The 26659-nt window shown below is 47.5% G+C and overlaps 1 protein-coding gene across 2 annotated transcripts in view; it reads right to left on the bottom strand.

Annotated features, from left to right (window-relative positions):
- Positions 1-903: 903 nt before the first annotated feature.
- LOC115084600 overlaps positions 904-26659 on the bottom strand; it is a 56471-nt gene continuing 30715 nt past the window's right edge. For both annotated transcript variants that reach the window (XR_003854604.1, XM_029589684.1), the window contains exons 3-4: positions 3201-3303; positions 904-1065 (exon numbers count right to left, since the gene is read on the bottom strand). Coding sequence is in view for 1 of the 2 variants with exons in the window: in XM_029589684.1 (XP_029445544.1) it covers positions 3217-3303 (87 nt within the window). In the remaining variant the exon portion in view is untranslated. The remainder of the gene's footprint in view (positions 1066-3200; positions 3304-26659) is intronic.

Below are 26659 nucleotides of genomic sequence, written 5' to 3'. Positions count from 1 at the left end.
TGTTGCCGCTCCTAAGGAGCCAGCGCCATTTTTTTTTTCTGACACGCTGCGCTCTGGCCGATGTGAGCTCATGCACGGTAGAGCTGCTCTCTACTGCGCATTTGCGGCACGTCGGTCCGGGCTCCCTTATAGGTATGATATATATATATATATATATATATATATATATATATATATATATATATATATATATATATATATAGTTATTTATTTATTTATTTATTTATTTAGAAACTTTTATATACCGGTATTAGTGGGGACATCATACCGGTTCACACATTAACTGAAGGCTTGGAAAATACATTTCAACAGGGAAGAAAAACTGGGCGGGGGGTTAACCAGAGGCAGTATGGAAAGAATAGATTAAAAACAAGAAATCATAACAAGAAGATAACAATTTACAAAGTAATTAGTTATGGTTAGCTTTAGTTATAATCCACCTATGCAAAAGCCCTAGGCAGCTATCATCAGAACATACACATTTCTTAAAACCAAACAAAGCGGGTTGTATTTATTAAATAAATACAATCCACAATGTAAAAAACAGGTCAAAAGTAATAAAACAGTAGACAAAAAGACAATCATACCAAATAAAAGAAAAACTATCCTAAAGTCTGCATTACTACGGGAAATTTATAGTACTCTTACAAATAGGTCACATGAGCTGAATAATCTATTTTATATATATATCACATATAGGAAATGAAAATTGTTCACATCTCTCTACATATACTATACATCTTATTGATCATTCCCTTTCTTCCCTCCATGTGAAACGTTGTTTGATCATGACAGGAAAACCATGCTTTACTCAGTTTCCTTTTAAAGTTTTTTGTATAGATCCTTTACCTTTAGCATTTTATTTACTATATGGCACATAATTAAATCATTAGGCATCAGTGGTCACCTCTCATGTGCAATTTATTGATGATGAATGGACTACATACATTACAAAAAAGGTACAAAGACTCAAATCAGATAGTATTTTTTTTTTCTCATAAAACATTTCATGTGTCATAAAAAAAACAAATGAGAAAGGATGTACGATTCATTTCAGTGACGCAGCTGCAAAAAAAAGAGTAAACAAAGATAAAATATGGATAGAAAGTAACTGGGTCATTCATCAAACCGCGATGTGCCGGTATCGTGATGGTACAATGCAAATTAGGGGAAGGGATATGGGTGGGGTTTAGGCTGAGTTATGCTCCGGCAGCGCTGTAAACTATAGTGTTTTCTACATTATCTCCGGCAGCACCGCAGGAAATAAGTACACCTTTTCCCGTGGCGCTATGGGTGCAAAACTGTGCAGCCTGGCTGCAACCATGGCAGACAAAAAATGCACCGCTGCAATGTTGCCACTGCACAATTTCGCCCCCTGCCACTTTTTTCGTGTGGCTCATCATTCTTCTATAAATATAGCAGAATGATGAATCTAGGCCTATGTTTGTTGAAAACAAACTGATAAATACAACTTCCTATTTTACCAATGTGGCAGTCATTTTTGGTTCTGTTGAATTATATATGCCAAGATTCCAGGTAAAATTCTAAAGGCTGAAGACTCATGCTGAGATAAAACTTTAACTTATGCTAATTTCTATGAACAAAGATGGAAGATTACAAAATACTGATGCTAGTGTAAAAGCCATGGAGATTAATATTCATAGTTGGCTGTTTAAACAACTTGACTGTATATAAAACTTATACGGCTAAGTTACACAATGGGATAGATTTTATAAATTTATGCGAGCGCATACTTTTGTTCGCGCACCAGGTGTGAACGAAAGTACGCTGGATTTTATAAAAATACACGCGTAGCCGCACGTATCTTATAAAATCCCGGGTCGGTGTGCGCAAGGGGGTGCACATTTGTGCAACTTGCGCGCGCTGAGCCCAGCACGTGCTGCCTGTTCCCTCCGAGGCCGCTCCGATTTCAGAGCGGCCTCGGAGGGAACTTTCCTTCCGGTTTTCCTCACCTTCCCCTCCCTAACCCACCCCCCCCTGGACCTATCTAAACCCCCTCCTACCTTTGTTGGCAGATTTAAAGGGCTAAAACAGTTCTCCTGTTTCATCCCATTCCGTTTTCTGATTAGTTCTTTTTGAATCCATACGTAGCCTTAAAAACATCAGTTTTAAGATGGCGGGTCCACTGTGTTGCCGCATAGATGACTGATTCTCCAACTCTGAAAGCCTTCATCATTTGGATTGTCTATTTGGTATGTTGGCGCTTGGGTACTAAACATGTTTTTCTAACTTTTCAGTATTTAAAAGCCCCTGAAGAAGAAGTCTTCGAAACACCAGCGGTGTCGGGCGTTTCAGCGGAGCAGGGCTGACGAGCTCTGGGCTCTAGCTTTTTGTCTTTGGAAAAGATAAGTTCTCCATCTCATAAGAGTTTCACTATAAAGTTGGAGTTTATGCTATATACCTTTAATGGTATGAAAAAATTAAACAAAAAAATCTTCAAAATAAGTTTGTCTTGCTTTAAAGAAAAGCAGCAGTGTTTGTAACTTAATCGAAAAGGGTTACCCCGTGATTAAAGTTGAATGAGCAGCTACACTGGTACAAGTGTATAAAAGTTAAAACGCTGTGTCAGTGAATGTGTACGTTAGCTCACTTATGAGGGTGTACCTAATTCAGTAAATTACATTAAACATGTGATTTTCCATTAAGTTATCGATATTTGTGTCACATATTCTACCAGTTGTTTTGGATTAAGTCATTCATTCTTCATGTCATTGAGACTCCCCTGGCTCTTCATCCTAAATCCCCCCCTCCCTTCCGTTCACCCAGACCTTCTACCCAGACAGTATTACACAAACACATTTAATAGCATTTATACCAGATAATCAGCAGATGTAGAATTCCACAAGTTGAGAAACCTCAATACGTGTTTTTTTAAAATAGCAACCTCCGTGCAAATATGTTGACTCCACTTTGGAACATCCGTAACTGCCTCTTGTTAATGCACATGTGTGTGCACAAATGTGAAAATACACGTTTATTTTGGACATTTATAAAATACAGAATATGCAAGTAGAGGCTACTTACATGCTTATATGCCAATTTTTACTTGTGAAATATTTTGAAATTCACTTTTTATTGATTATTGTGGCAGAGTCACCACTTCTCACAGGCTGGTAAAACCAGGAGAGGGATACTTATTTAATTTAAAATTTAACTTTTCAATGGTAGATATACAGTACCTTTTAAGGTATTTAATCAAGCTTCTTCAATTACTAGCTCGTGGGTAGTTGCTTCTTCTATATTTTTAAGCTGGCAGATTTCCCATTTTCTTACTCTTCTTTTCTACATCAAGGGGGAAAAAGATCATCACAAAGGACCATGAGATATTTTCCTCTAATTATACCAATTAATAATTATCCTATAACATACAACAAAATGCTTAGACAATCTTTGTAACTAATCTATTAGCTGAGAAATGGAATACATTTTGCCAAAAGATAGACTTTTCAATGTGTTAAAAAAATAAAATGGAATAGATCATGGGTGATTTAAAATATCATATCCAAACCACTCTGCTGTTTAACAAAGAGAAAGCATGACAACTATTATTATATTTGAAAAAAATACATACAGTGGTTTTATGAATGCAGAAGAATGATTCAGTTGGGACCTTAAAAATTGACCTTGTCAGGGCCGGCATGGTGGTTCAGTAGTAATGCTGTGGTCAGTATTTTTCAGATCCAAGTTCCATTCTTTGGTCAATTATTCTTCTACTTTTACCTGTTGGGGTTGGGAATACTGCAGAGGCAGCATTTGCGACCTCTGGGGAAGGAATCCCGGGTCATTGTGCAGTAGCGACATTTAAGGTCCTCTGCAATAAACTTTAGCATGCATGTTAAGACCCTAGAGTGCACACTAAGAACAGCGAACAATGCAAGAAGGACTTACCATGCACATTAAAGGGATCTAAAAAGACATTAGTATAAGTGTACAAAAATGTGTGTGTCCACACATGCAAATGAAAGAAAGTCATGTGCAAATGAGGGGATACCAAGCTGACACTAAATACCCTGTTTCCCCGAAAATAAGACAGTGTCTTATATTAATTTTTGCTACCAAAGATGCACTAGGCCTTATTTTCAGGGGATGTCTTATTTTTCCATGAAGAAGAATTCACATACCGGTATATTGTTGAACAAAAAAATGAACTCGCTCCTCGAGGGCCTGCTCTCCCTGCCTGTATTCAACTACTTCTGCCTGCTGGGACCATTTTTAACTTGCTTCCTTTTCTCCATTTGGAAAAACTGAAAGGTGGAGGCTGCTGCTGACTCAAACCTAGAAAATGACCACTGATGTTACTGAATCCTGAGAGAACGGGGTGTTGAGCACATTGTCCATTTCCATCCATTCTTCTCCATTCATTTGTTGATCTTTGAGAGAATGCAGAAGAAAGGAAACTCAGACTAATCTGATTAATTTGATTCCTTCCTTCTTATAGCAATTTGTATGAGATTTTATTAATCTAGATGTCCAATTATATCACCAATATATAGGGCAGTTGCTGAACAAAACAAAACAAAGCTTGCATTCTCTTCCCTTTTGGGCTTGCGTGCTCACAGAATCACAGATTGACTGAAAAAGAAGAGTGACTCTTTATACAGTAATTTTAAAAAATGCAAGCTGCGTCTACGGTAAGAAGCGTCCGTGAAGCGTTAGGCCCGTGCAACCCATTTTACTGTATAGAGCGCTATACAGTATCCTGGGTGCGCTGGCCTAACGCTTCACGGACACACTGGTACCGGTATCTGTCAGGTACCAGGAAGTGGACAGTTCTCCTACGCTTGGGATTGCCAGTCCTCTCTCCTCTCCTCCCGAAGCAAGCAACGAAAGCGGAAAAAAAAAAAAGCGAAAAAGTGAAAAAAATAAAAAAGTTGCAAGAGAGAGGGGAGAGAGGACAGGCAATCCTACGGTACGCTCGGGATTGCCAGTCCTCTCTCCTCCTCCCGAAGCAAGGCACGGAAAGCAGCCTTGCTCCGGGAGGAGGGGAGAGGACTGGCAGTGTACGGTAAAGCAATGAAGTGACTTACTTTTTTCACAGCCCTCCTCCGGAGACTGATCGCAGCTCCACTGCCTCCTGGAGGCGAAGATGGATGCCTGCACGGGCGAAAGCGGCCCCTGTGCGTGCGATTGGGCCACTCAATGCGTGACATCACGACGTTTGGCGTCACGGCATGTGACGTCACACATTGAGTGGCCCAATCGCACGTACAGGGGCCGCTTTCGCCCGTGCAGGCGTCCATCTTCGCCTCCAGGAGGCAGGGGAGCCACGATCCGTGTCCGATGTCCGTCTCAGGAGGAGGGCTGTGAAAAAAGTAAGTCACTTTGTTGCTTTACACTGCCAGTCCTCTCCCCTCCTCCCGGAGCAAGGCTGCTTTTCGCGCCTTGCTTCGGGAGGAGGGGAGAGGACTGGCAATCCCGAGCGTAGGATTGCCCGTCCTCTCTCCCCTCTCTCTCTTGCAACTTTTTTTTTTCGCTTTTTCGATTTTTTTCCGCTTTCGTTGCTTCGGGAGGAGGGGAGAGGACTGGGGCTGCCCCAGAGACCAGCACCCATGGACGCGGCCAGGGCAGGTGAGCGGGGGCTGGGGGAAAGTTTGCCGCCTACTCTTACCCCTGCGGTAAGAGTAGGCGGTAAGTTAGCAGGTTAAACGCGTGGCAAAACGGCAGGGGCACGCGTTACTGTATGGGAGGGAATACTGTAGCTAATTTGATCATTTACATGTAATATGTACTAGGTCTTACTTTCGGGGGAGGTCTTATATTTAGCAATTTGGCAAAACCTCTACTAGGTCTTATTTTCGGGGGATGTCTTATTTTCGGGGAAACACAGTAGTATGGTATGTTCATTCTTCATACTACAGCAAAAACTTAACAGTATATAGTCAATTAAAATTTTCATACCTTCCTAAAATATTACAAACATAAATTAACAATTAAGACATCTTTGTAACCAAGACATCTCCAATTAAAAAAAAAAAAAAAATCACAAACAAAATAAGCCATCCCAGGACAATATAAAGGACACTGACCCCTGTCTGCTTAATTACCTACATAAACACTGAAAGCCTGTTTGAAGAGAAATCCCTTCACCTTTTTCCGAAAGGGCTTTATGCAGACCTTGGAGCTGTTGTCCTACTGTTCCAGAGCTGTGACCCTGTTTAACCCGTGGCACCTCCAACAGGTTCTTTCCCTGAGACTTTAGGCATCTAGATGGAATATAAACCTTTAACAACATGTGCATAGCACAGAGGCCAATAGCTTTAACATTTTACAAATCTTAAATTTTATGTGCTATAACACTAGGAGCCAAAGTAACAATTTCAAATAGGTGTAATATGTTGCATTTACTAGCTCCCACAATAATGTGAGCAGCTGCGTTCTGATGAATCTGGAGGGCCTGCTTCATAGCATGCTAAACTTTTTTGTATCACCTCCTTTTAATGGCTATTTAACACGCCTCTGAGGAGTGGGCTCAGGGGTCTGTCCTGGGGCAGATTCTGTTTCCTATCTTTGTGAGTGGTATAGTGGAGCTGTTAGAAGGAAAAGTTTATCTTTTGGGAGGTGACATTTAAAGATCTGGAACAGAATGGTCAGATCTCAGGGAGAAAACTAATGTAGGAGTTCTTGAACGCTTGGCAGAATATTTGGGGTACATAAATCCAAGGGAGTGAAATACTGATGTGCACCAATCAGGAGAGAGATATTGGTGCATTTGTGTTCAATAATGTTAAAGGTAGTAAAACAATGAGATAAGGTGGCAGCCAAAGCTAGAAGAATACTAGGCTGCACAAGGAAGGGTATAACAAACAAGTGGCAATAATTCACTTGTATAGGTCATTTGTTAAGGCCTCATCTAAAGCAGTGTGCCTTATCTGGAAGGCAAACTTTTGAAAGAGATATAGACAGGGCTGAAGGAGTTCTAGAGAAAGACTACCAAAATGGTGCATGGTAAGCATCACAAGTCATTTCAGATCTAAAGACCTATTCTCTGAAGAGGGGAACGAGAGGAAATGTGGAGATTACTTACCTGATAATCTCGTTTTCCTTAGTGTAGACAGATGGACTCAGAACAAATGAGTATAGTGTGCTCGTGCTAGCAGTTGGAGACGGATCTGATGTCAGCACGGGTACATTACCCCCACAGGAAGTGAAGCTCTTCAGTAATCTTCCTTGCAAAAGCTGTTATGGATAGACGTGTGCTGACAATCAATGAAATAGTGAAAAACAGGATTCCCCTGACCGATTGATAGTAGCCGGAGACCGCCAGCATTCCCAACCGGAAGGCGTTGACACCTGGTAGAGTGGATGCACTCATGTAAGAAGTGAGAAGGCTTACCTTGAATTGGTGAAACCCCTGTATACAGGCAGCTGGGTGGGAGGCTGAGTCCATCTGTCTACACTAAGGAAAACGAGATTATCAGGTAAGAAATATCCACATTTCCTGTTGTGTAGCCAGATGGACTCAGAACAAATGGGATGTACAAAAGCTTTACTCCCGGACTGGGCGGGAGGCTGCCTGAGGACCGTGTAAAACTGCCCTTGCGAATGCTGTGTCCTCCCTGGCCTGGACATCCAGATGGTAGAACCTGGAGAAGGTGTGGAGGGAGGACCACGTCGCCGCTTTACATATTTCTGCAGGCGACAGCATCCTAGATTCCACCCAAGATGCTGCTTGGGCTCTGGTAGAATGAGCCTTGACTTGTAGAGGCGGTGACTTCCCGGCCTCCACGTTGGCCGCTCTGATGACTTCTTTAATCCAGCGGGCGATGGTGGGCCGAGAGGCCGCTTCCCCTTGTTTCTTCCCGCTGTGAAGGACGAACAGATGGTCAGTCTTTCGTACTGTTTCTGTCATTTCCAGATATCTGGGCAGCAATCTGCCAATGTCGAGATGGCGTAGCAAACGTCCTCCTTCTGATTTCTTCAGGCCTGCCGTAGTTGGCAAGGATATGGTCTGGTTGAGGTGAAATCGTGAGACTACCTTAGGCAAGAAGGATGGAACTGTGCGAAGATGGATAGCCTCAGGAGTGAGTCAGAGAAAAGGATCCCGGCAAGACAGTGCTTGTAGCTCCGAGATGCGGCGTGCTGAACATACAGCCAGCAAGAACACCATCTTCAAAGTGAGAGAACGTAGAGACAGGCCCCGAAGGGGTCTGAAGGTGGATCCTGCGAGGAAATCCAAAACTAAATTGAGGTTCCACAAAGGCACTGGCCACTTCAGTGGCGGACGAATGTGCTTGACTCCTTTCAGGAAGCGAGAAACATCTGGATGCCTGGCAATGGTCTTGCCATCCCTCCTGGGACCATAGCAAGACAGCGCAGCCACATGAACCTTGATGGAACTGAGGGACAGGCCCTTCTGAAGCCCATCCTGCAGGAAATCCAGAACCATAGGGATGGTAGTCGCATGTGGATTGGTGCCATGAGTATTGCACCAGGCATCAAACACTCCAAATCCTGACGTAGGTGAGGGATGTGGAGAACTTGCGGGCTCGGAGGAGTGTGTCTATCACTGGCTCCGAGTAACCTCTTTTCTTTAGTCGAGCCCTCTCAATGGCCAGACCGTAAGAGAGAATTGAGCTGGATCCTCGTGAAGGATGGGACCTTGACATAGAAGGTCCCGGAGAGGAGGCAGGGGAAGAGGCTCCCCTGCCAGTAGTCTTCTCATGTCCGCGTACCAGGGTCTTCTTGGCCAATCTGGTGCCACTAGAAGCACTAGGCCCCGGTGTTGCTGAATCTTGTGGATGATGGCGCCCAGCAGAGACCACGGAGGAAAGGCGTATAGCAGAGTCCCTGGAGGCCATGGCTGGACCAGGGCATTGATTCCGTGCGAGAACGGGTCGCGCTTGTGGCTGAAGTATCTGGGTACTTGAGCATTGGACTTGTCCGCCAGTAAATCCATGTCCGGAATCCCCCAGTGATCCACAATCATCTGGAAGGCTGCGGGTGACAGCTGCCACTCTCCCGGATTTAGGCTCTCTCTGCTGAGGAAGTCTGCCGTGGTGTTGTCCTTCCCGGCAATGTGGACGGCGGAGATGTCCTGAAGATTCAAGCCTTCCTTTCGACCCGGCGACAGATAGGAGAGTGGGCCTGCGCGATCGGCGCCGAGGACCCACCGGGGTAAGGCCTTGCTTTTTGCACTCCTACCCCGAACGGGTCCCCTTCGCCGACCACGAGGCTTAACCGGCCTGCTTACCTGACCGCAATCTGATCGCCGTCCTCGCCCGCTCCGGGCCGCTCGCCCCGCCCCCACCGGACAGCCAACCGAAGACGCACCAGCAACAGCCGGCCTATCAAGGCAGCCCGTGCTGGGATTTAAAAGACCCTTACGTTCAGGCGTCACGCGCCAAAGGAGCGCGACAAAGGGGCCTGCCCCTTTGAGCGCCCCTTCGAGCGGCCCTCTCGAACGGCACCACAAATCTGATCTCACTCCTCATACCTCAAATTGCAGTCCACCTCCTGCCCAACAATTCGGTGCGAACTAGCCCCTGGTCATCCCCCTGAATCGCTGCCCACATAAAGACAAAGGGTCAAAGAAGGAAGTGAACCTCCTGTTGGGGTAAGAGCCCTCCTTTTCTAGGCTATATCCCCTGTCGTCGTGAACTTGCCACCTGTTCCTTCACAGTTTTCTGTGCCCACAACAATTGAAGTGTTTGCCTAGTTTTGTGCTCCTCTCACTGAACTCACAATTGAAGTGTTTGCCTAGTTTTGTGCTCCTCTCACTGAACTCACAATTGAAGTGTTTGCCTAGCTTTGTGCTCCTCTCACTGAACTCACAATTGAAGTGTTTGCCTAGCTTTGTGCTCCTCTCACTGAACTCACAATTGAAGTGTTTGCCTAGTTGTGTGCTCCTCTCATTGAACTCACAATTGAAGTGTTTGCCTATTATTGTGCTCCTCTCAAGGTTCTTACCTATTATTGTGCTCCTCTCAACTACCACAACTCAACTGCATAAAATCACCCAATAATCCCTCATTATCCTTTCATTTTCTTGTTTCCTCTCTCACACCACCTCCCAACACCCCTTCCTTCAAAATGCATCAGCACCAGATTACCATCCTCAACTATAACAAACGCAGACCCATCATCCCCCTATACCCACGACACCACTCTCACATAAAAACTATTCTCCCTTCCATGATCTCCCCCCCTCTTACCCAAATTATCGGTCTTACTGCTCTCTCTCTTGTCCTCCTCAATGTCCAATCTCTAAACAAAAAGATACCCCTTCTCTGCAACCTACTCACCGACCAAGACCCAGATATCTGTGCTTTAACAGAGACCTGGCTAAAGGATACCGACTCTGTCCTCCTTAATCAGCTTCCTTCCGAAACATATGACACTTTCTCCATCCCCAGGCCAAAAAGGAAAGGAGGAGGTTTACTCTTAATCATAAAGAAAAAATTTAACATGATTCTCCACTCTACCCCGCCCCCTCCGAAACTTGAAATAGGCCTTTTCAAATCCCCCTCTTTACAATTATGTCTCATTTACGCTCCCCCAGGTACTCTACATAACAACCCCTCAACCCTTATAGAATACATTGCAACGAACATCTCCATTGACATTCCAGCCATCATACTTGGAGATTTCAACTTGCATGTTGATAGCTCCCCCCGCACCCCTTCTTGTGATGCTATTCTTGATTCACTAAATGCTTTAGGCTATAAGCAATCAATCCATTTCCCTACTCACAAGGCGGGCCATACCCTCGACCTTCTCTTCACCAATGCCCTCATACAAACTGACCACCCTTCTCACACACCCATCCCATGGTCAGATCACCACCTCATTGAAACCTCTCTATCCATTAAGACACCCACCTGCCATGACAACACAAACATAAACATTCATTACAGAAAAAAATTGCACCAGAGACGACCTTATATCGGCTCTCGCTAACAAACTTGACCACCTAGAGCTCACCAATGCAGACACCGCACTTGCCTCATGGTTTGACATCACCAACAGTATAGCTAACACCACCTGTCCCCTTCAATCTAAACGTGTCTGCCCGCAAAACAACAAGAGTAAGAAACCATGGTACTCCCAAGAGCTAAAAAATCTCAAACAACTCCTTCGGAAATCTGAAAAGATCTGGCGTAAGGATCCCTCACCTACACACCTGGCACAATTTAAATCCTCCCTAAAGCTCTATAGTGACAAACTTAACAAGACAAAGCGAGACTTCTATTCCAACAAAATTCATCAATTCCAATACAACCCTAAAGTACTATACGATTACGTGAATTCACTCACTAAAACAGCTACCCCTCATATCCCTGATGTAGTAGCCAAATCCAAATGTGAAGAACTTGTCACATTCTTCCAAACCAAAGTTGATAAATTGCTATCCAAGTTCTCCTCCTCTGCTAATCCTATTAACCACTTCGAATCTCACATCAACCAAACAAAGACCAGTAATTACATCAATGCTCTCTCCTCCCTAAACTGCACTTCAACATTAGAAATAGAAACCTTTATCAAGAAAGCCAAACCCTCCACCCACCCATCTGACACTATACCCACTAAACATCTCCTTACAATACCCAACATCATTGCCAAACCTTTAACAAAAATCATCAACCTATCCATTAACTCTGGGCAGGTGCCGCTCCCCCTGAAGCAGGCAATTGTCAAACCTATTCTAAAGAAGCCCAAACTTGACCCTTCTGATCCAGCTAACTATCGCCCCATATCCAATCTTCCATTCATCTCTAAACTCCTTGAAAAAACTGTCAACAAGCAACTTACAGAATACCTTGAAGAAAATCATATCCTTGCCTCCGCACAATACGGTTTTCGAAAATCTCATAGCACTGAGACTCTTTTACTTTCCCTGACAGACCACATTATCAAAGGATTTGAGAAAGGGCAATCATACATTCTTGCCTTCCTTGATATCTCCTCCGCATTCGACACCGTTAGCCATCCCATTCTCCTACAGCGGCTTACTGAAATCGGTATTACAGGTGTTGCCCACAACTGGTTCAACTCCTACCTCAGTAATAGAGATTACAAAATTCAGCTAGGAAATCACGTATCCAAGGCCATCCCCCTCAACCGAGGTGTCCCTCAGGGATCCTCCCTATCCTCAACCCTATTCAATATTTACATCCTGCCTCTTTGCTACTTCCTTTCCAGTCTAAACCTCCCTCATTGCATATACGCTGATGATGTTCAGCTGCTTATACCCATCACCGACTCTTTATCGAAAACCATGGATTTCTGGAATGAAACCCTCCATTCCATTAACAATCTCCTATCCTCCATCCACCTAACTCTTAATACCACTAAAACTGAAATTATGCTCATCTCACCCCAAAACCAACCGATCCTCCCCCCTATGCCGCAGTTCCAATTTGCCCAACAAGTCCGTGATCTGGGTATCATCCTTGATGGTCACGTCACACTAAAGAAATTCATAAATAACATACTAAAAGACGGCTTCTTTAAACTCCACACACTAAAAAAACTCAAACCCTTATTACATCCCCCCGATTTCCGTACAGTTCTCCAAACCACAATCTTCGCCAAAACCGACTACTGCAATTCTCTACTCCTCGGCCTACCTAACAATGCCATCCATCCCATTCAAATTTTACAAAACACCACAGCCCGAATCTTGACCAATCTACATAGACATGACCACATTACACCTGTCCTAAAAGACCTACATTGGCTTCCTATAGCTTCCCGTATACAATATAAGGCTCTCTCTCTCATCCACAAAGCCTTATACAATCCTGAAATGAACTGGTTCAATGAATCCTTCCGTTTACACCAGTCTAACAAGCCCACCAGACTAGCACATCTCGCAACCATGCCTATCCCCTCTCCCAAACTCTATAAACTTACTTCCACAAGAGCCCGTGCACTATCGATAGCTGGGCCGACCCTCTGGAACAAAATGCCTGTTGAACTACGGCAAGAAGAATGCCTCAAATCTTTCAAGCGGAAGCTCAAGACCTGGCTCTTTGCTAAAGCATACACTTAACTTCTTACTCTACCTCCCCACTGTCCCCACTCTCCACTCTCCTCCCCTTTTTCCCAATCTACTATCCCCCTCTCCCCTCCCCTTTTCTCCGCCACCTTCTTTTTCCTTCTCGTTGCCTCCCCCTCTTCCTTCGCCCTTCTCTCCTCTTCCCCTCCTCACTTCCTAGCCTGATTAATATTAACACCTCATAGTTTTTTTTCCTTTGTACATATGTATATAATTGCAAACTTTGTTTATATTTTTTAGTGCAAAACCCCCCATATTATTTTTCCCCACTCTCGTTAATGCCTTGTTATCATGTTTTATTGTTCAATGTAAAGCGCCATGTCTTGCGTTTGTTTTGCGTTACAATGCGAACCGATATGATATCCTGGATGAATGTCGGTATATAAAAATTTTAAATAAAATAAATAAATAAGATTCGCCTCTGCCCAAGCCATCAGCGGGGCGATTTCCAGAGATACTTGTCGGCTTCTGGTTCCGCCCTGACGGTTGATGTATGCCACCGTGGTGGCGTTGTCGGACATCACTGACTGCTCTGTACTTCATTCTGTGAGCAAATCGAAGGCATGCCAATCAGACTGCCCGAGCCTCTAGACAGTTGATGTTCCACGCTGACTCTTCTCTGTTCCACCGCCCTTGTGCGGTAAGTCTTTCACAGTGGGCTCCCCAGCCACTCAGGCTGGCATCTATGGTGAGCAGAGTCCACGTGGGAGAGGACATCTTCGACCCCCTGCTCAAGTGGTTGGACTGCAACCACCATCGTAACTGGGTCCGTACTCTGGCTGGCAGAGGTAAGTGCGTGGAATAGTTCCGTAGACGTGGGCTCCAGCGAGAGAGCAGGGAGTGTTGTAGAGGCCTCATATGGGCCCTTGCCCAAGGTACCACTTCCAGGGTGGATGCCTTGAGACCGAGAACCTGCAGATAATCCCAAGCTATGGGCCGACTGGCTCCCATCAAATACTGGATACGCGTCTGAAGTTTCAACCTTCTCTTGGTAGTGAGACTGACTGTGTCTGCCTGGGTGTCGAACTGTACTCCCAGGTATTCCAGTGACTGGGAAGGCTGTAGGCAACTCTTGCTGAGGTTGATTACCCAGCCCAAGCTTTCCAGAAGGGCGATCGCTCTGTCGGTTGTCCGATGGCTCTCTTCTCGGGATTTCGCCCTGACCAGCCAGTCTTCTAGGTAGGGATGGACCAGAATTCCTTCCCGTCTGAGTGCCGCTGCCACCACTACGACCACCTTGGTGAAGGTCTGCGGGGACGTGGCCAACCCGAAGGGCAGAGCCCGGAATTGGAAGTGGCGTCCTAGAACCTTGAAGCGTAGGTAGCGCTGATGATCCGGATGGATCGGGATATGCAGGTATGCTTCTGACAAGTCTAAGGCCGTGAGGAATTCTCCTGGCTGTACTGCGGTCTTGACGGAGCGCAGAGTTTCCATGCGAAACCTCGGGACCCTGAAGTATCAATTGACTGACTTGAGGTCCAGTACGGGCCGAAAGGTGCCCCCTTTCTTGGGTACCATGAAATAAATGGAATAGTGTCCAGAATTCACTTCCCATGCAGGTACTGGGATGATGGCTTTCAAGGACAGGAGCCTCGCCAGGGTAGCTTCCAATGCTGCCTTCTTGTGTGTGGGACAGGAAGATTCCACAAACCTGTCCGGAGGGAGGTGATGAAAGTCCAGATAATACCCCTCTCGGATGATGGCGAGGACCCACTGGTCCGACGTAATCTCGACCCATCTGGGGTAGAAGAGGGTTAACCTGCCCCCTATGGCCCCGTCCCCCAGATGGATCGGCTGAATCTCATTGGGAGGCGCGGCCGGGACCTGAACCCGAGCCGGCTCCTCTCTTCTGCTGCTTGGGCCGAAAGGACTGGTTCCTGGCCTGAGGACGAGGTGCCTGGTAGCGACCCCTATAGGGATTGAAGCGTTGAGAACTTCTGCCTCTGGAGGGCCTTGGAAAGGCGCGCTGGTTCCTTTTGAACCTGTCTTCTGGCAGTCGAGGTATGGGAGAAGCTCCCCATGTGCTGGCCAGTTTATCAAGGTCGCTGCCGAACAGGAAGGACCCCTTAAAGGGCATTCTGATGAGGTGTGTCTTCGAAGGAGCATCAGCAGACCAATTGCGTATCCAGAGCTGCCGCCTGGCAGCCACAGAAGATGAGATCCCCTTAGCTGTTGTACGGACTAGGTCGGATGCGGCATCCGTGAGGAACGAGAGAGAGGACTCCATGTCCGCTGCCGGAGCATTGTTCCTAACCTGTGACAAACAGGAGCACGTCACCACTGTGCAGCAGGTTGCGATTCGCAAAGACAGAGCTGCCACCTCAAATATCTGTTTCAGGATGGCGTCCAGTCGCCTGTCATGAGCCTCCTTGAGGGCCGCCCCCCCCCCTCAACTGGAATGGTAGTGCGCTTGACCACAGCGCTAACTAAGGCGTCCACCTTAGGGCACGCCAGCATCTCCTTGATAGCTGGATCCAGGGGGTACATGCCTATCAGGCCACGCCCCCCTTTGAATGAGGCCGCCGGTGCAGCCCATTCCAGATCTATCAGTTGCTGTGCAGCTTGCAAGAAGGGAAAATGGCAGGCTGAAGGACGAAGACCTTCCAGCAGAGGGTTCTGTGTAGGTGGCACCACAGAGCCGGGCCCTGAAATATCCAACTCCGCCAGGCACTGAGATATTAGGTCGGAGAGATCTTCCTTGGGAAAGAACCGCCTCATGGTTAGATATGGCTCCATCCCCGAGGGAAGCTCCCCCTCCTCGGAGGGTTCTGATTCGGTCTCCGAGACATCAGGGTCCGCCTGAACCGGACTGCCCGGAGGTGGGTGCGCTCGCCCACAATAAGGGCGCGAAGGTCCAGGGACAGGGTCCGCTGGAGCAGCGACAGGAGCAGCAGCCCCTGGACGGGAAGCAGACTGCATCTGTACAAAGGCATGGATCCCCTTAAAGAGATCCACCCATGAAATGGAGGTGGTCTCAAGTCGCCTAGGTACCAGATCCCCCGGGATTCCTGGCTGTTCGAGACTGCCTGCGAGATCCGGGGTGGCCCCTGGAGAACTATCCACAAACCTCGGTTGAAACTGGTCCTGGCCCGAGGCTCCCACTGCCTCCTCACATTGGGCACAAAGAGAGTCTGGCTCCTCGCTGTGCGTGGCTCTGAGCTGGCATGCTGAACAGAGGCCATGAGCTTTCACGCCGGAATCAGGAGGCGCTGCCGCCTGGGACACCGGGGCATTCGATTGCTCCATTGCGCTAAAGTAATATGCGGCAGCAATATGCGCTTAATACAATAGGCGCTTAATACAATGTGCGCTCAATGCTAAGCGGCAGCTATATACGCTAAACACAATATGCGCTCAAGAATATGCAGTCAGCAATATGCGCTCCATACAGGCGCCTATCATGGGCGCTCAATACCTGAACCGGGCCAACAAAATGGCGACCACCGCAGCATGCCGCATACAGGCAACGCTGCCGATCCTCGACTTCGGAGACCAAAAGTAAAAGTTGTTCGCCTTACCTGATCCTCGGCGCTTCCCGGCTAGAACCCGGGCGGTCTCCAGCTGCGGGGGAGAGGGGGAGTACCGTCACCACCGCGCTTGAGGAATGCACCCGCTGCCTCCCAGGTCCACGCCGGGACCGAGGTGCCTCTTAGCCCGCAGGCTTGGTCCTTGCCGCGATTCGGCCACCGGACCGAGGCCTAAACCTCCGAGGGAGCACGGACCTCACCCCGAGAAGCTCAACTGGGGGAGGGACCAGTGGTATCACCGCAGGAGCGCGGGGCTCGATGTTCCTGGAAAGAGTGTAGTAATAGAAGTAGAAAAGTAGAAAGTAGAGTGGAAACACGCTCAGCGAGCGTGCAGGCTCTCCAAACTGCTTTGGAGACGGAAATTACTGAAGAGCTTCACTTCCTGTGGGGGTAATGTACCCGTGCTGACATCAGATCCGTCTCCAACTGCTAGCACGAGCACACTATATCCATTTGTTCTGAGTCCATCTGGCTACACGACAGGAAATAGACACATTTAAATATTCCAAAAGGTGTAAATCAGGCACTGGAAAAAAACATTCCAGAGAAAGAAATGCTTTTGAATAAGAGATCACAGTATAAAATTGCAGGAAAACAAAAGCAAACATCAAAAAAAGGATTTCTTCAAGGAAGGGGTGGAGACAAAAAACTAACAGAAATCAAGAAAGCATGGGATAAGTCCAGAGGATCCCTAGTTGACATAATTGCATTGTGCTAAAAATGAGACTGGACAGACTAGATGGATCGGGTAGTTCTTAGCTGCCATTATATTCTGTGTTTCAGTATATCTTTTGGATTCACAATCAAAACACTGAGTCCATTAAGATATTTTCATCATGTCCTGCAGCTGTAAATACTTCAGTTTTATGAGTACACTTTGTAGTATATAGAAGGACCTACCAATTTTAAGGCCTATGTATTTCAGATAACATGACAGGCTAACATTGGAGACTGTGTAGTAGCTTATAGGTAAGTGAAGAATAATGATTAATGCAGTACTATGCAGAAGCAAACAAAAATAATGCAACAAAGAACTGAAAGTGTTGCAGTCAGCACTGTCCAAGAAGTGAAAAGGTAATAAAGCAAAATGGAGAGGTGAGAGTTATGACAGAGTTTTGATAAAAGTTGCTTATTTCTGAAGTTTAATTTGCTAGGCATCACAAGTTATTTTTAGGAAGTAATAAGATAAATATACAAAAGTCATTAGCTGATTAAGTAAGAAAGAGGAACTGTGACAAAAGTATGATTGGAAGGAAATAGGGAACTGTGACAAATTATTCATGAGTTGTGATTAGGCTTATATGATAAGTGTGATAGGTTGAACGTGCTGATTATGCCTACTATGGGAATTAATTGACTTAACATAAAATAGATTATAAATAATGTAATTGTTTTGAATAAAATTGCTTTTTTTTCCTATGTGGTTCTCTTTGTACACAATTATAATAATAATAAAAAGGAGAACTAACTGCAGCAACCTTGGGCATTGTCTGTCATTTTTTCAGACTAATGCAGAAGGAAAAACAAAACATGGATCTATGAAATAGATTTTGTACATTATGGTGGTTGAAACCCTGGTTGGAGGAGACATTTTTCCTATTTACTGCCTTTTTCTCTTTCTTTACATGTTTTGTTTCTCTGCAAATATTTCTCTTATTAGGGATCCTGGTTTGTTCAAGCAGGGCGAGCCTGTCTGGCCCTGCGGACATAACTGTAGTCAAGTGAGAGAAAGGAAGGGCGGGACATTAGGCAAAGGGGAAGGAAGAGCGGGGGGAGGGGGGGGAGAGTGAGCGAGGGGGAATGTAGCCAATGGGAGGAATAGAATTCAAATAGGAGAGCAGGATTGGAGGATAAGGAGAGAAAAGAAAAGGTGGGGGAAATAACTGCCAGTCGGTGAGGAATGACCGAGGCAGTAGGTTGAGGCTTGTAGGGGTAAGCAGAGTAATTTCTATATAAAATAATAATAATAGAATAAAATTAACAAATCAATCCAGTTACGACATCAATTCAATTGATAATTATCAGGGATAGCTAAGTAAGAAGTTACTAATTCTATAGTTAGTTTTACTTCAGTAGCAGTGCTAGTAGGCTATAAAAAAAAAAAAAAAAAAACACAATATCAGGCACTGCCCGACCAGATTTAAATTCCCTCCCCAGGGTTTTTCCCCTGCTACCCAGCAAATTCCTCCCCCTAGGGGTACTCGCCTTCCAGCGCCTTGGCATGCCTAAGAAGGCCAGGGATCGGGGCCGTGCTTCCTCGGCCACCGGCTCCCGCCGGGCAGCTTTGCCTCCCCCCCTTGCCTCTGACCAGGCTGCCTCGCCTCCTCCTCGCCGGCTCCCGCGGGTTGGCGCTCCCTCAGGCGCTCCGGCTGACCCTCCTTTCCCCCGCTCTCGTTTTTCCCCGCCGGCGCCTCCCTCCTCCCCGCCCCCCCCCCCCCGGTTTCATGCAAGCAGATTCCGGCGAAAGCGGCCCTGAGTCGGAGGAAGTCGGCTTGGGCCCCGCTGACCCTCCGCCCTCCTCCCCCGGCGACGAGATGGCGGCAGATGTGGCTGAGGTTTCCTTAAATGCCTCAGTTTTTGATTTCAGCTTCCTGCCTGCTGAGGACAGCTCGCCTCCCGCCCGCTCCCTTTGCGCGCCGGCCTTTCGCGCCTCCCCCCCTCCTGCGGCGCTCTTACCTCCTGTCCCCTCGGCAGCCCGTGCTACTCGCCGTTCTAAGTTTAGTGCGGCGCAGCCCAGCGGTAACCCCCGCGCGCGCCCAGTCGTACCTCCCCTCCCGGGTTTGCGCGGAGCTGGTGGAAGGAGAGGCCGTGCCGGCAGGCTTGCCCATTGCGTGCCCCGGTCTCGCCTGCCTGTCCCCGGTGCTTCCGGGCCACGTGGGCCTGGTGATGTTCCCGGCCCGACCCCTCATCCAGCGAGCGGGGCACCTCCCGATGGAAGCCGGGTGAGTAAGCACAGCTCACAGGACACAGCAGGATACATTAGGAAAGGGGAGAAGTTTAGTGTGGGTAGCTCAGTGCCTACTGTTATTCCCCGGCGCTGGGGATCCAGCTTCCGGGGCCGCATCCGGGATTCCATTGTGCGGGGTAAGGGGTTGTTGAGAGCCCCACGGCGTGGTGACGGAGACCAGCCTACGGCACCTCCCAGTGCTTCCCTTAGTGAGCACGCGCTCCCCCATCAGTTTGCAGGGAACGCACTAGAGCAGGATGGATTCGGGGGATGGACGGCATGGAGCGAGCGCTCTGCCGGGCTGGAGGATAGGGCGGTTGACCCTTTATTTGGGGTCCTGGCTGGCAGGCAGGAGGGTCAGGCAAGGGGTAGAGCACGCAGGGTGGCAGCAGGGCCTGATCCGCGGGTGAAGGGTTCCCATGGGATAGTGGGGGTGGGTAACCGGGGAGGGACGGAGGTGTGTTTTCTTCCAGATCCCGATGACGACGAGTTACCAGGGACTTCCAGCCATGAAGCTTGGAGGGAGAGAGAGTTTCCTGGTGCATTATCTAGGCCGGTGCATAGTGGGGCATTGTCTAGTGGATCAGACGGCAGCAGGAGGAAATTGGCGAAGGAGCAACGGAGCAGGGTGGATGCTGGCGCAGGTGAGAAAGTGCAGGCGCATAGGAGGGGACAGGGAACATCCAAACGTAAGAGGTCTAGCTCTCCTTCCAGTTCATCTTCTAGCGATTCTGAGTCATCTGAGTTTTCTTCAGATTCAGGTCCCAAGTATAGGAAAGTGTTAGAGGAAGGACCCTTGCATGGGGTTGGGCAGACGGCTAGCGCTACGTTGGCTGAATTATGGGAAGGGGTCCCGAGGAAGTTACGCAGGAAAATTAGGAAGAGACGATACGTGAACATCTTTAGATTGTTAGAAGGGAGGAGGAGGGTGAAGAGGAGCAAGAAGAAAGATAAGAAGAAGCATTCTAAGTCAAAGGGTGTTAAGGTGGCTAAGAATATTGTGAACTGGGTACGAGGATTTTTGAGGCTTGCCAGTGTAGTTGGGCATTATGACGCTTCCCAGTATGGAGCTTTACTATCATATGCTGATAGTATCCTCGGAGCGTTCAGAGATTATGAAGGTTGGGCATGGCTCAACTACGATGAAAAATTTAGAGATAAGATGGCAGGTAACAAAGGGATGTCCTGGGCTGCTCAAGACATCAATTTGTGGTTAACTCAAATGACATACAAAGGGACTAGTGGGAGCAAGGCTACGAGCGTTGGAAGTGGAGGTGCGAGTTTTGGTGGTGGAGCAGGGTCCAGTAGCGGGATAGGGCAGTCCTTTCGTGCGGGAAGTCAAGCCCTTCGCAGCTTGCAAGGCGGAAAGGCAAAAGTGGGTGGAAGCGATACCTGTTGGCGATTTAACAGGGCAGTTTGCTTGTTCCCAGATTGCAAATTTAAACATACGTGTTCGAATTGCGGAGGCGGGCACTCAGCCCTTAAATGCGGTCAAGCGGGTAGTGGAATACCAGGGAAGGGAGGGAAAGTTTAATACATTGTTTAGGGTGGCGGACTCTCCAGTGTCGGTGCAAGCGATGACCCCTTGGTTGGAAAGATATCCGAATAAGCAGGCTGCCCAGTTTTTAGGGGAAGGGTTTCGGGAGGGTTTCGTGATTCCTTATGTAGGTCCCGGGTTTGGGGGTACGGGCAGGAACGCGCAGTCGGCTAGTACCCACGCGCATTTGGTAAAAGAAAAGATAGAGGCAGAAATACGTTTGGGTAGGGTGGAAGGACCTTTTATTGATCCACCGTTTGTTAAAATGCACTTGTCTCCGGTGGCAGTCATCCCAAAAAAGGAACAGGGAAAGTTTCGTTTTATATTGAATTTATCGCATCCTTCGGGTAGTTCGGTGAATGATTATATCCCACGGAATTATTGTTCAGTTAGTTATGCTTCATTTGATACAGCCGTCAGCTTGGTCCTAGCTGCTGGGAGAGGTGCGTTGCTCGCAAAGGCAGACATTGAAGCAGCATTTCGTCTATTGCCCATTCATCCAGCCTGTTTTCCTTTACTGGGTTTCCGATTTGAAGGGCGGTATTATGTGGATAAATGCCTGCCGATGGGATGCTCTGTGTCTTGCGCGTTTTTCGAAGCATTTAGCACTTTCCTGCATTGGGCTGCGGAACAATACACGGGCGGGGGGGGTATTTTGCATTATCTGGATGATTTTTTATTTGTTGGGGAGGAGGGGATGGATAGATGTCAGGGGCTTTTGCACGGTTTCCTACAGGTAGCACGTCAGTTTGGAGTGCCGATCGCAGCTCAAAAGACAGAGGGCCCGGTTTCCCGTTTAGTGTTTTTAGGGATAGAACTAGATTCCATCACCTTGGAAGCGCGTTTACCCGCGGATAAGTTGGACACGTTGAAAAGGTTAGTAGGGTCTACCAAGCAGTTAAAGAAAGTGACTTTACGTCAGATGCAGTCCCTGATTGGTGTGTTGAATTTTGCTTGTAGGGTGATTCCCATGGGTAGGGCTTTTATTCGACGGTTGTCCAGTGCAACGAGGGGCATTAGAAGTGGACATCATTTCATTAGAGTGACGTCTAGAATAAAGGAAGAATTGGGAGTGTGGGAGGCTTTTTTGGCTTCGTTTAATGGAGTTTGCATTATGCAACAGGATGAGGTTTCCAATGCGGAGTTGGAGTTGTATACCGACGCAGCGGGAGGGATTGGATTTGGTGCCTATTTTCGGGGGCAGTGGTGTGCTGAGCAATGGCCTGAGGACTGGAAGGAGCGAGGATTGACAAAAAATATTACTTTTTTAGAATTATTTCCGATTGTGGTGGCGTTATATTTATGGGGGGGGCAATTGGAGAACAAACGAGTGTTGTTTTGGTGTGATAATTTGGGTGTAGTACAGGTAATTAATCGTCAGTCAGCAAAATGTCCTAGGGTATCTGAATTATTACGGGAATTGGTATTTCGCTGCTTACAGTTGAACCTGACCATCCGTGCGCGACATGTGCCTGGGGAACTAAATGTGATAGCCGATGCTCTCTCTCGTTCCAAGTGGCAGGAATTCCGAAGAGTGGCGCCCGGAGCGAAGGACGTGGGAGAGACGTTGCCAGATCAGCTATGGCGGTTGGGTTGCAGGCTTGGACGCTGATTCGGAAGTCACTGGCGCAGTCCACTTGGAGGGCATATGTGAGAGGATATGGCGTGGTAGGAAGCTATTTAAGAGGAGAAGGATGGCGCAGGGGCAAGGTACCGGAAGATCAACTGGTTCAATTTATTTTGTGGGCCAAGTCTAGTGGTTATTCGCTGGCGGCGGTACGGGCTCACTTGACGGGATTTTCCTTTTTTCAGAAGTTATATGGATGGGGAAATCCGGGAAATAGTTTTTTGATTAAAAGAATTCTAAGGGGCTGGAAACGGGAGCAAGGCGCTATGCCCGACATGCGTCTTCCCATAAGGTACAGAGATCTCAAGATGATAGTGGAATGTTTGCCAGAAGTTTGTTGGTCCGAATATGAAGTGCTGTTGTTTAAGACGGCGTTCATACTAGCATTTTTTGGAGCTATGCGGGTAGGAGAGTTGGTAGCATCTTCCAAATTCAATGCCGGGGATAGGGGTTTGAAGGTCCAAAATGTATGGGTCGGGGACGGGATAGTTACCATGTGTATTCATAGGTCCAAGGTAGATCCATATGGTAGGGGTCAATTAATTCGATTAATTCCGGCAGAAGACGGGTGCGTGTGTCCAGTGGAGTATGTCATGAGGTTTATGGCAGTGAGACCCGCGGTGGATGGGCTATTCTTGATTCATAGGGATGGATGGCCGGTGACGGTATATCAGTTCGTGCGAGTTTTGAAGAAAGCTTTGAGTTGTTTAGGTTGGGAGGGACGACATTTCACGTCACACTCGTTTCGGATAGGGGCAGCGACTTCGGCAGCAGAAGGAGGACTGCCGGATAGAGCAATACAATCGATAGGGAGATGGAAATCCAAGGCTTTTCAGTCTTACGTTCGGCAGGAGAAATAAGGGTGGAAGCTTGCAGGTCAAAAAAAAAAAAAAAAAAAAAAATAGTAGGGCTTTCTATCTTTGCCAAGGGGGGGTCGATTCGGATTAAGGAGGCAAATGAATTGTTGTGAAGGAATTCACTCTGATGTGTTCTTTTCAGAAAGAAAGTCAGTGCGGGGGCAACAAGAATGTGTCTGGGTCGTGGGCCATTCTTTTATCCATTGGGCTGCGAATAGAGCGCAACACAGACCGTATGGGCTGAACTTGGAGTTGGATGAGAGGAGTTGGAAGATCGTATGGCTCAGTCATCGAGGGATGAAATGGGACAACTTGCTATCCATGGTGGAACAAAGTGCATCACAACTGGAGCTTCCAAAAATTGTGCTTATTCATTTGGGGGGAAACGACGTGGGCGCGGGATCTTGCAAGGACTTGATCGTTAAGATTAAGAAGGATTTCGGGACTTTGATGAATGCCATGCCCGATACACATTGGGGGTGGTCGGACATCATTGTTCGTTTTAAATTCCTGCAGTCTCACTTATGGTGTAGGGGGGTTAAAAAGTTAAATACACAGGTTGGTAAGTGGGTCGTTAGGCAAGGGGGTTTTTGGGTGAGACACGAGTGGGCTTGGGAGGTGATCCCAGGGTATTTTCGTTCAGATGGGGTACATCTCTCGGATATAGGTATCGATTTGTTTAATACTACGATACAGGAGGGTTTCACACAGGTGATTGGTAATATGAGGACCGCAGTGGGGGGGAAACAATGACAACTAACGTCGTCATTGTTTATGGCGGTAAACCCGAGCCTCAAATGTTGTTTATTGCATTGTGTTGTTAAGTTTACAAGGGGGGGGGGAATCTTGTGCAGTGCGGGGGGGCTGCTGCACGAGATTGCCAAAGAGCAAGAGGGGGGCCGATGCTCGGAGGCTTTACAAGGGGATGCTCTACCACTGGAAACGGTGGGGGGCGCTGTTGGACTGTTTACTTGGGGATGCTCTACCACTGGAAACGGTGGGGGGCGCTGTTGGACTGTTATCAGAATGGGGGGAAAAAGGGGGGATTGTTATATGATGTTATAAGTACTAGGCGAGGCTCGGGTTAATATAAAATAAACTGCGGCCTTTATTACTCCAAAGAAAGTGTGGTGTGATTTGTGGGAAAACGTGAAGACAAAAGGGGGTCAAGAGGGAAGGGGGGGGGGAAAGGAATGAGCGAATCTTGTATCTAGCAGTTAGTTCAAGCAGGGCGAGCCTGTCTGGCCCTGCGGACATAACTGTAGTCAAGTGAGAGAAAGGAAGGGCGGGACATTAGGCAAAGGGGAAGGAAGAGCGGGGGGAGGGGGGGGAGAGTGAGCGAGGGGGAATGTAGCCAATGGGAGGAATAGAATTCAAATAGGAGAGCAGGATTGGAGGATAAGGAGAGAAAAGAAAAGGTGGGGGAAATAACTGCCAGTCGGTGAGGAATGACCGAGGCAGTAGGTTGAGGCTTGCCCACCCTCCCACCCGGTACTGTTGGAAATGTGTTTTCGGGGGCAACGTTGTATTCGTCGCAGTGGCGGTAAACCCGAGCCTCAAATGTTGTTTATTGCATTGTGTTGTTAAGTTTACAAGGGGGGGGGGAATCTTGTGCAGTGCGGGGGGGCTGCTGCACGAGATTGCCAAAGAGCAAGAGGGGGGCCGATGCTCGGAGGCTTTACAAGGGGATGCTCTACCACTGGAAACGGTGGGGGGCGCTGTTGGACTGTTTACTTGGGGATGCTCTACCACTGGAAACGGTGGGGGGCGCTGTTGGACTGTTATCAGAATGGGGGGAAAAAGGGGGGATTGTTATATGATGTTATAAGTACTAGGCGAGGCTCGGGTTAATATAAAATAAACTGCGGCCTTTATTACTCCAAAGAAAGTGTGGTGTGATTTGTGGGAAAACGTGAAGACAAAAGGGGGTCAAGAGGGAAGGGGGGGGGGAAAGGAATGAGCGAATCTTGTATCTAGCAGTTATATTTTTTGAAGCTCCTGATGCTTGTTTTTTTGTCCTTTTCAATTAATCTTTGTCTCTTTGACCTGTGGTATTATATTAGTTGGCTACCTGTTCCTCTTACTCCTCTCCTTTCTTCTAGTTTGTATTCAGGTAAGTCTCTATTATTCTTTTCCCTCATGGCTCCAGCTTGGGAGATTTTGCCCTATGCCATGCCCAAATTAAGGTTTCTTGGTTATATTTAGTTTGGAGATTGAAACCCCTCTGGTTTAGGTTTTGTGCATCTATTATTTGTACCTCTGTCCTACCTGTTGCATCTGTCAGGCTCAGACAACTTCGCATGACATGCCTCACCTTTCTCTCAGCTTTCTTCACCAGCCTCAGGAGAATGGAGTCCATGGTGTCTCCTTGCCACACCCTCCATCTTCCCCGGAGTGGCTCTGGTGTGGCGTTTGGCCATCTTGACCCGAGGCCTCCTAGGGCGCGTGCACGTGTGCTCCCTACCTTTGTTGCAGTGTTGGCGCGAACCTCAGGGGCATCCCCCTAGAGTGACATCAATGCTTCTGCATATTTAAGGCTGCCCATTTGCTGACTCTTGTCAAGTTAGCAAGGATCGGTATGCCCCGGTCTGAAGCTACTCTGCCACTTCTATCCATTGGAAACTATCTTCACCCTTCGGGGTTCTCTAACCTGGGTACCTGCTCCTCAGGGGCCTAGCCTCTTACAGGTACTCGCTCCTCCAGGGCCTGTGTGTCTTTCCTGGTGCCTGCTCCAATCTGCAACCTGCTGGAAATCCATCTATCAGCTACATAGAGTGAGTACAACTTCTACTAGTCTGTCTCTCATCAGTTCCTCGCTACCTCTCTGCATCGGGCCCTACACCACCATTGTGGAACGGGTCTCCTCTGCCAAGGACTGCTAACACCTACCCTTTCTACTGCTCATTGGGATTCTCTCTACTCGGCCACTGGAGTGAGTTTAACATCTGCCAGTCTGTCTCTCCTACAGTGCCTTATTGGACATCTGCATTGGTGCCTTACACCACCATTGTGGGATGGGTCTCCCTCGCCAAGGATTACGACTGCTACCAGTCTGATAGAGGCATATGCTACTGATAGATGAGCCAAGTAACATTAGCTCTGACTGGGACAAACATGCCCCTGAAAGTATGTGCATTTATTTCAAA

The sequence above is a fragment of the Rhinatrema bivittatum genome, chromosome 2 (assembly GCF_901001135.1).
Source record: "Rhinatrema bivittatum chromosome 2, aRhiBiv1.1, whole genome shotgun sequence".
In the NCBI taxonomy this organism is placed as follows: Eukaryota; Metazoa; Chordata; class Amphibia; order Gymnophiona; family Rhinatrematidae; genus Rhinatrema; species Rhinatrema bivittatum.
The sequence above is the reverse complement of the archived record's forward strand: the minus strand, read 5'-3'. Positions and strand labels throughout refer to the sequence as shown.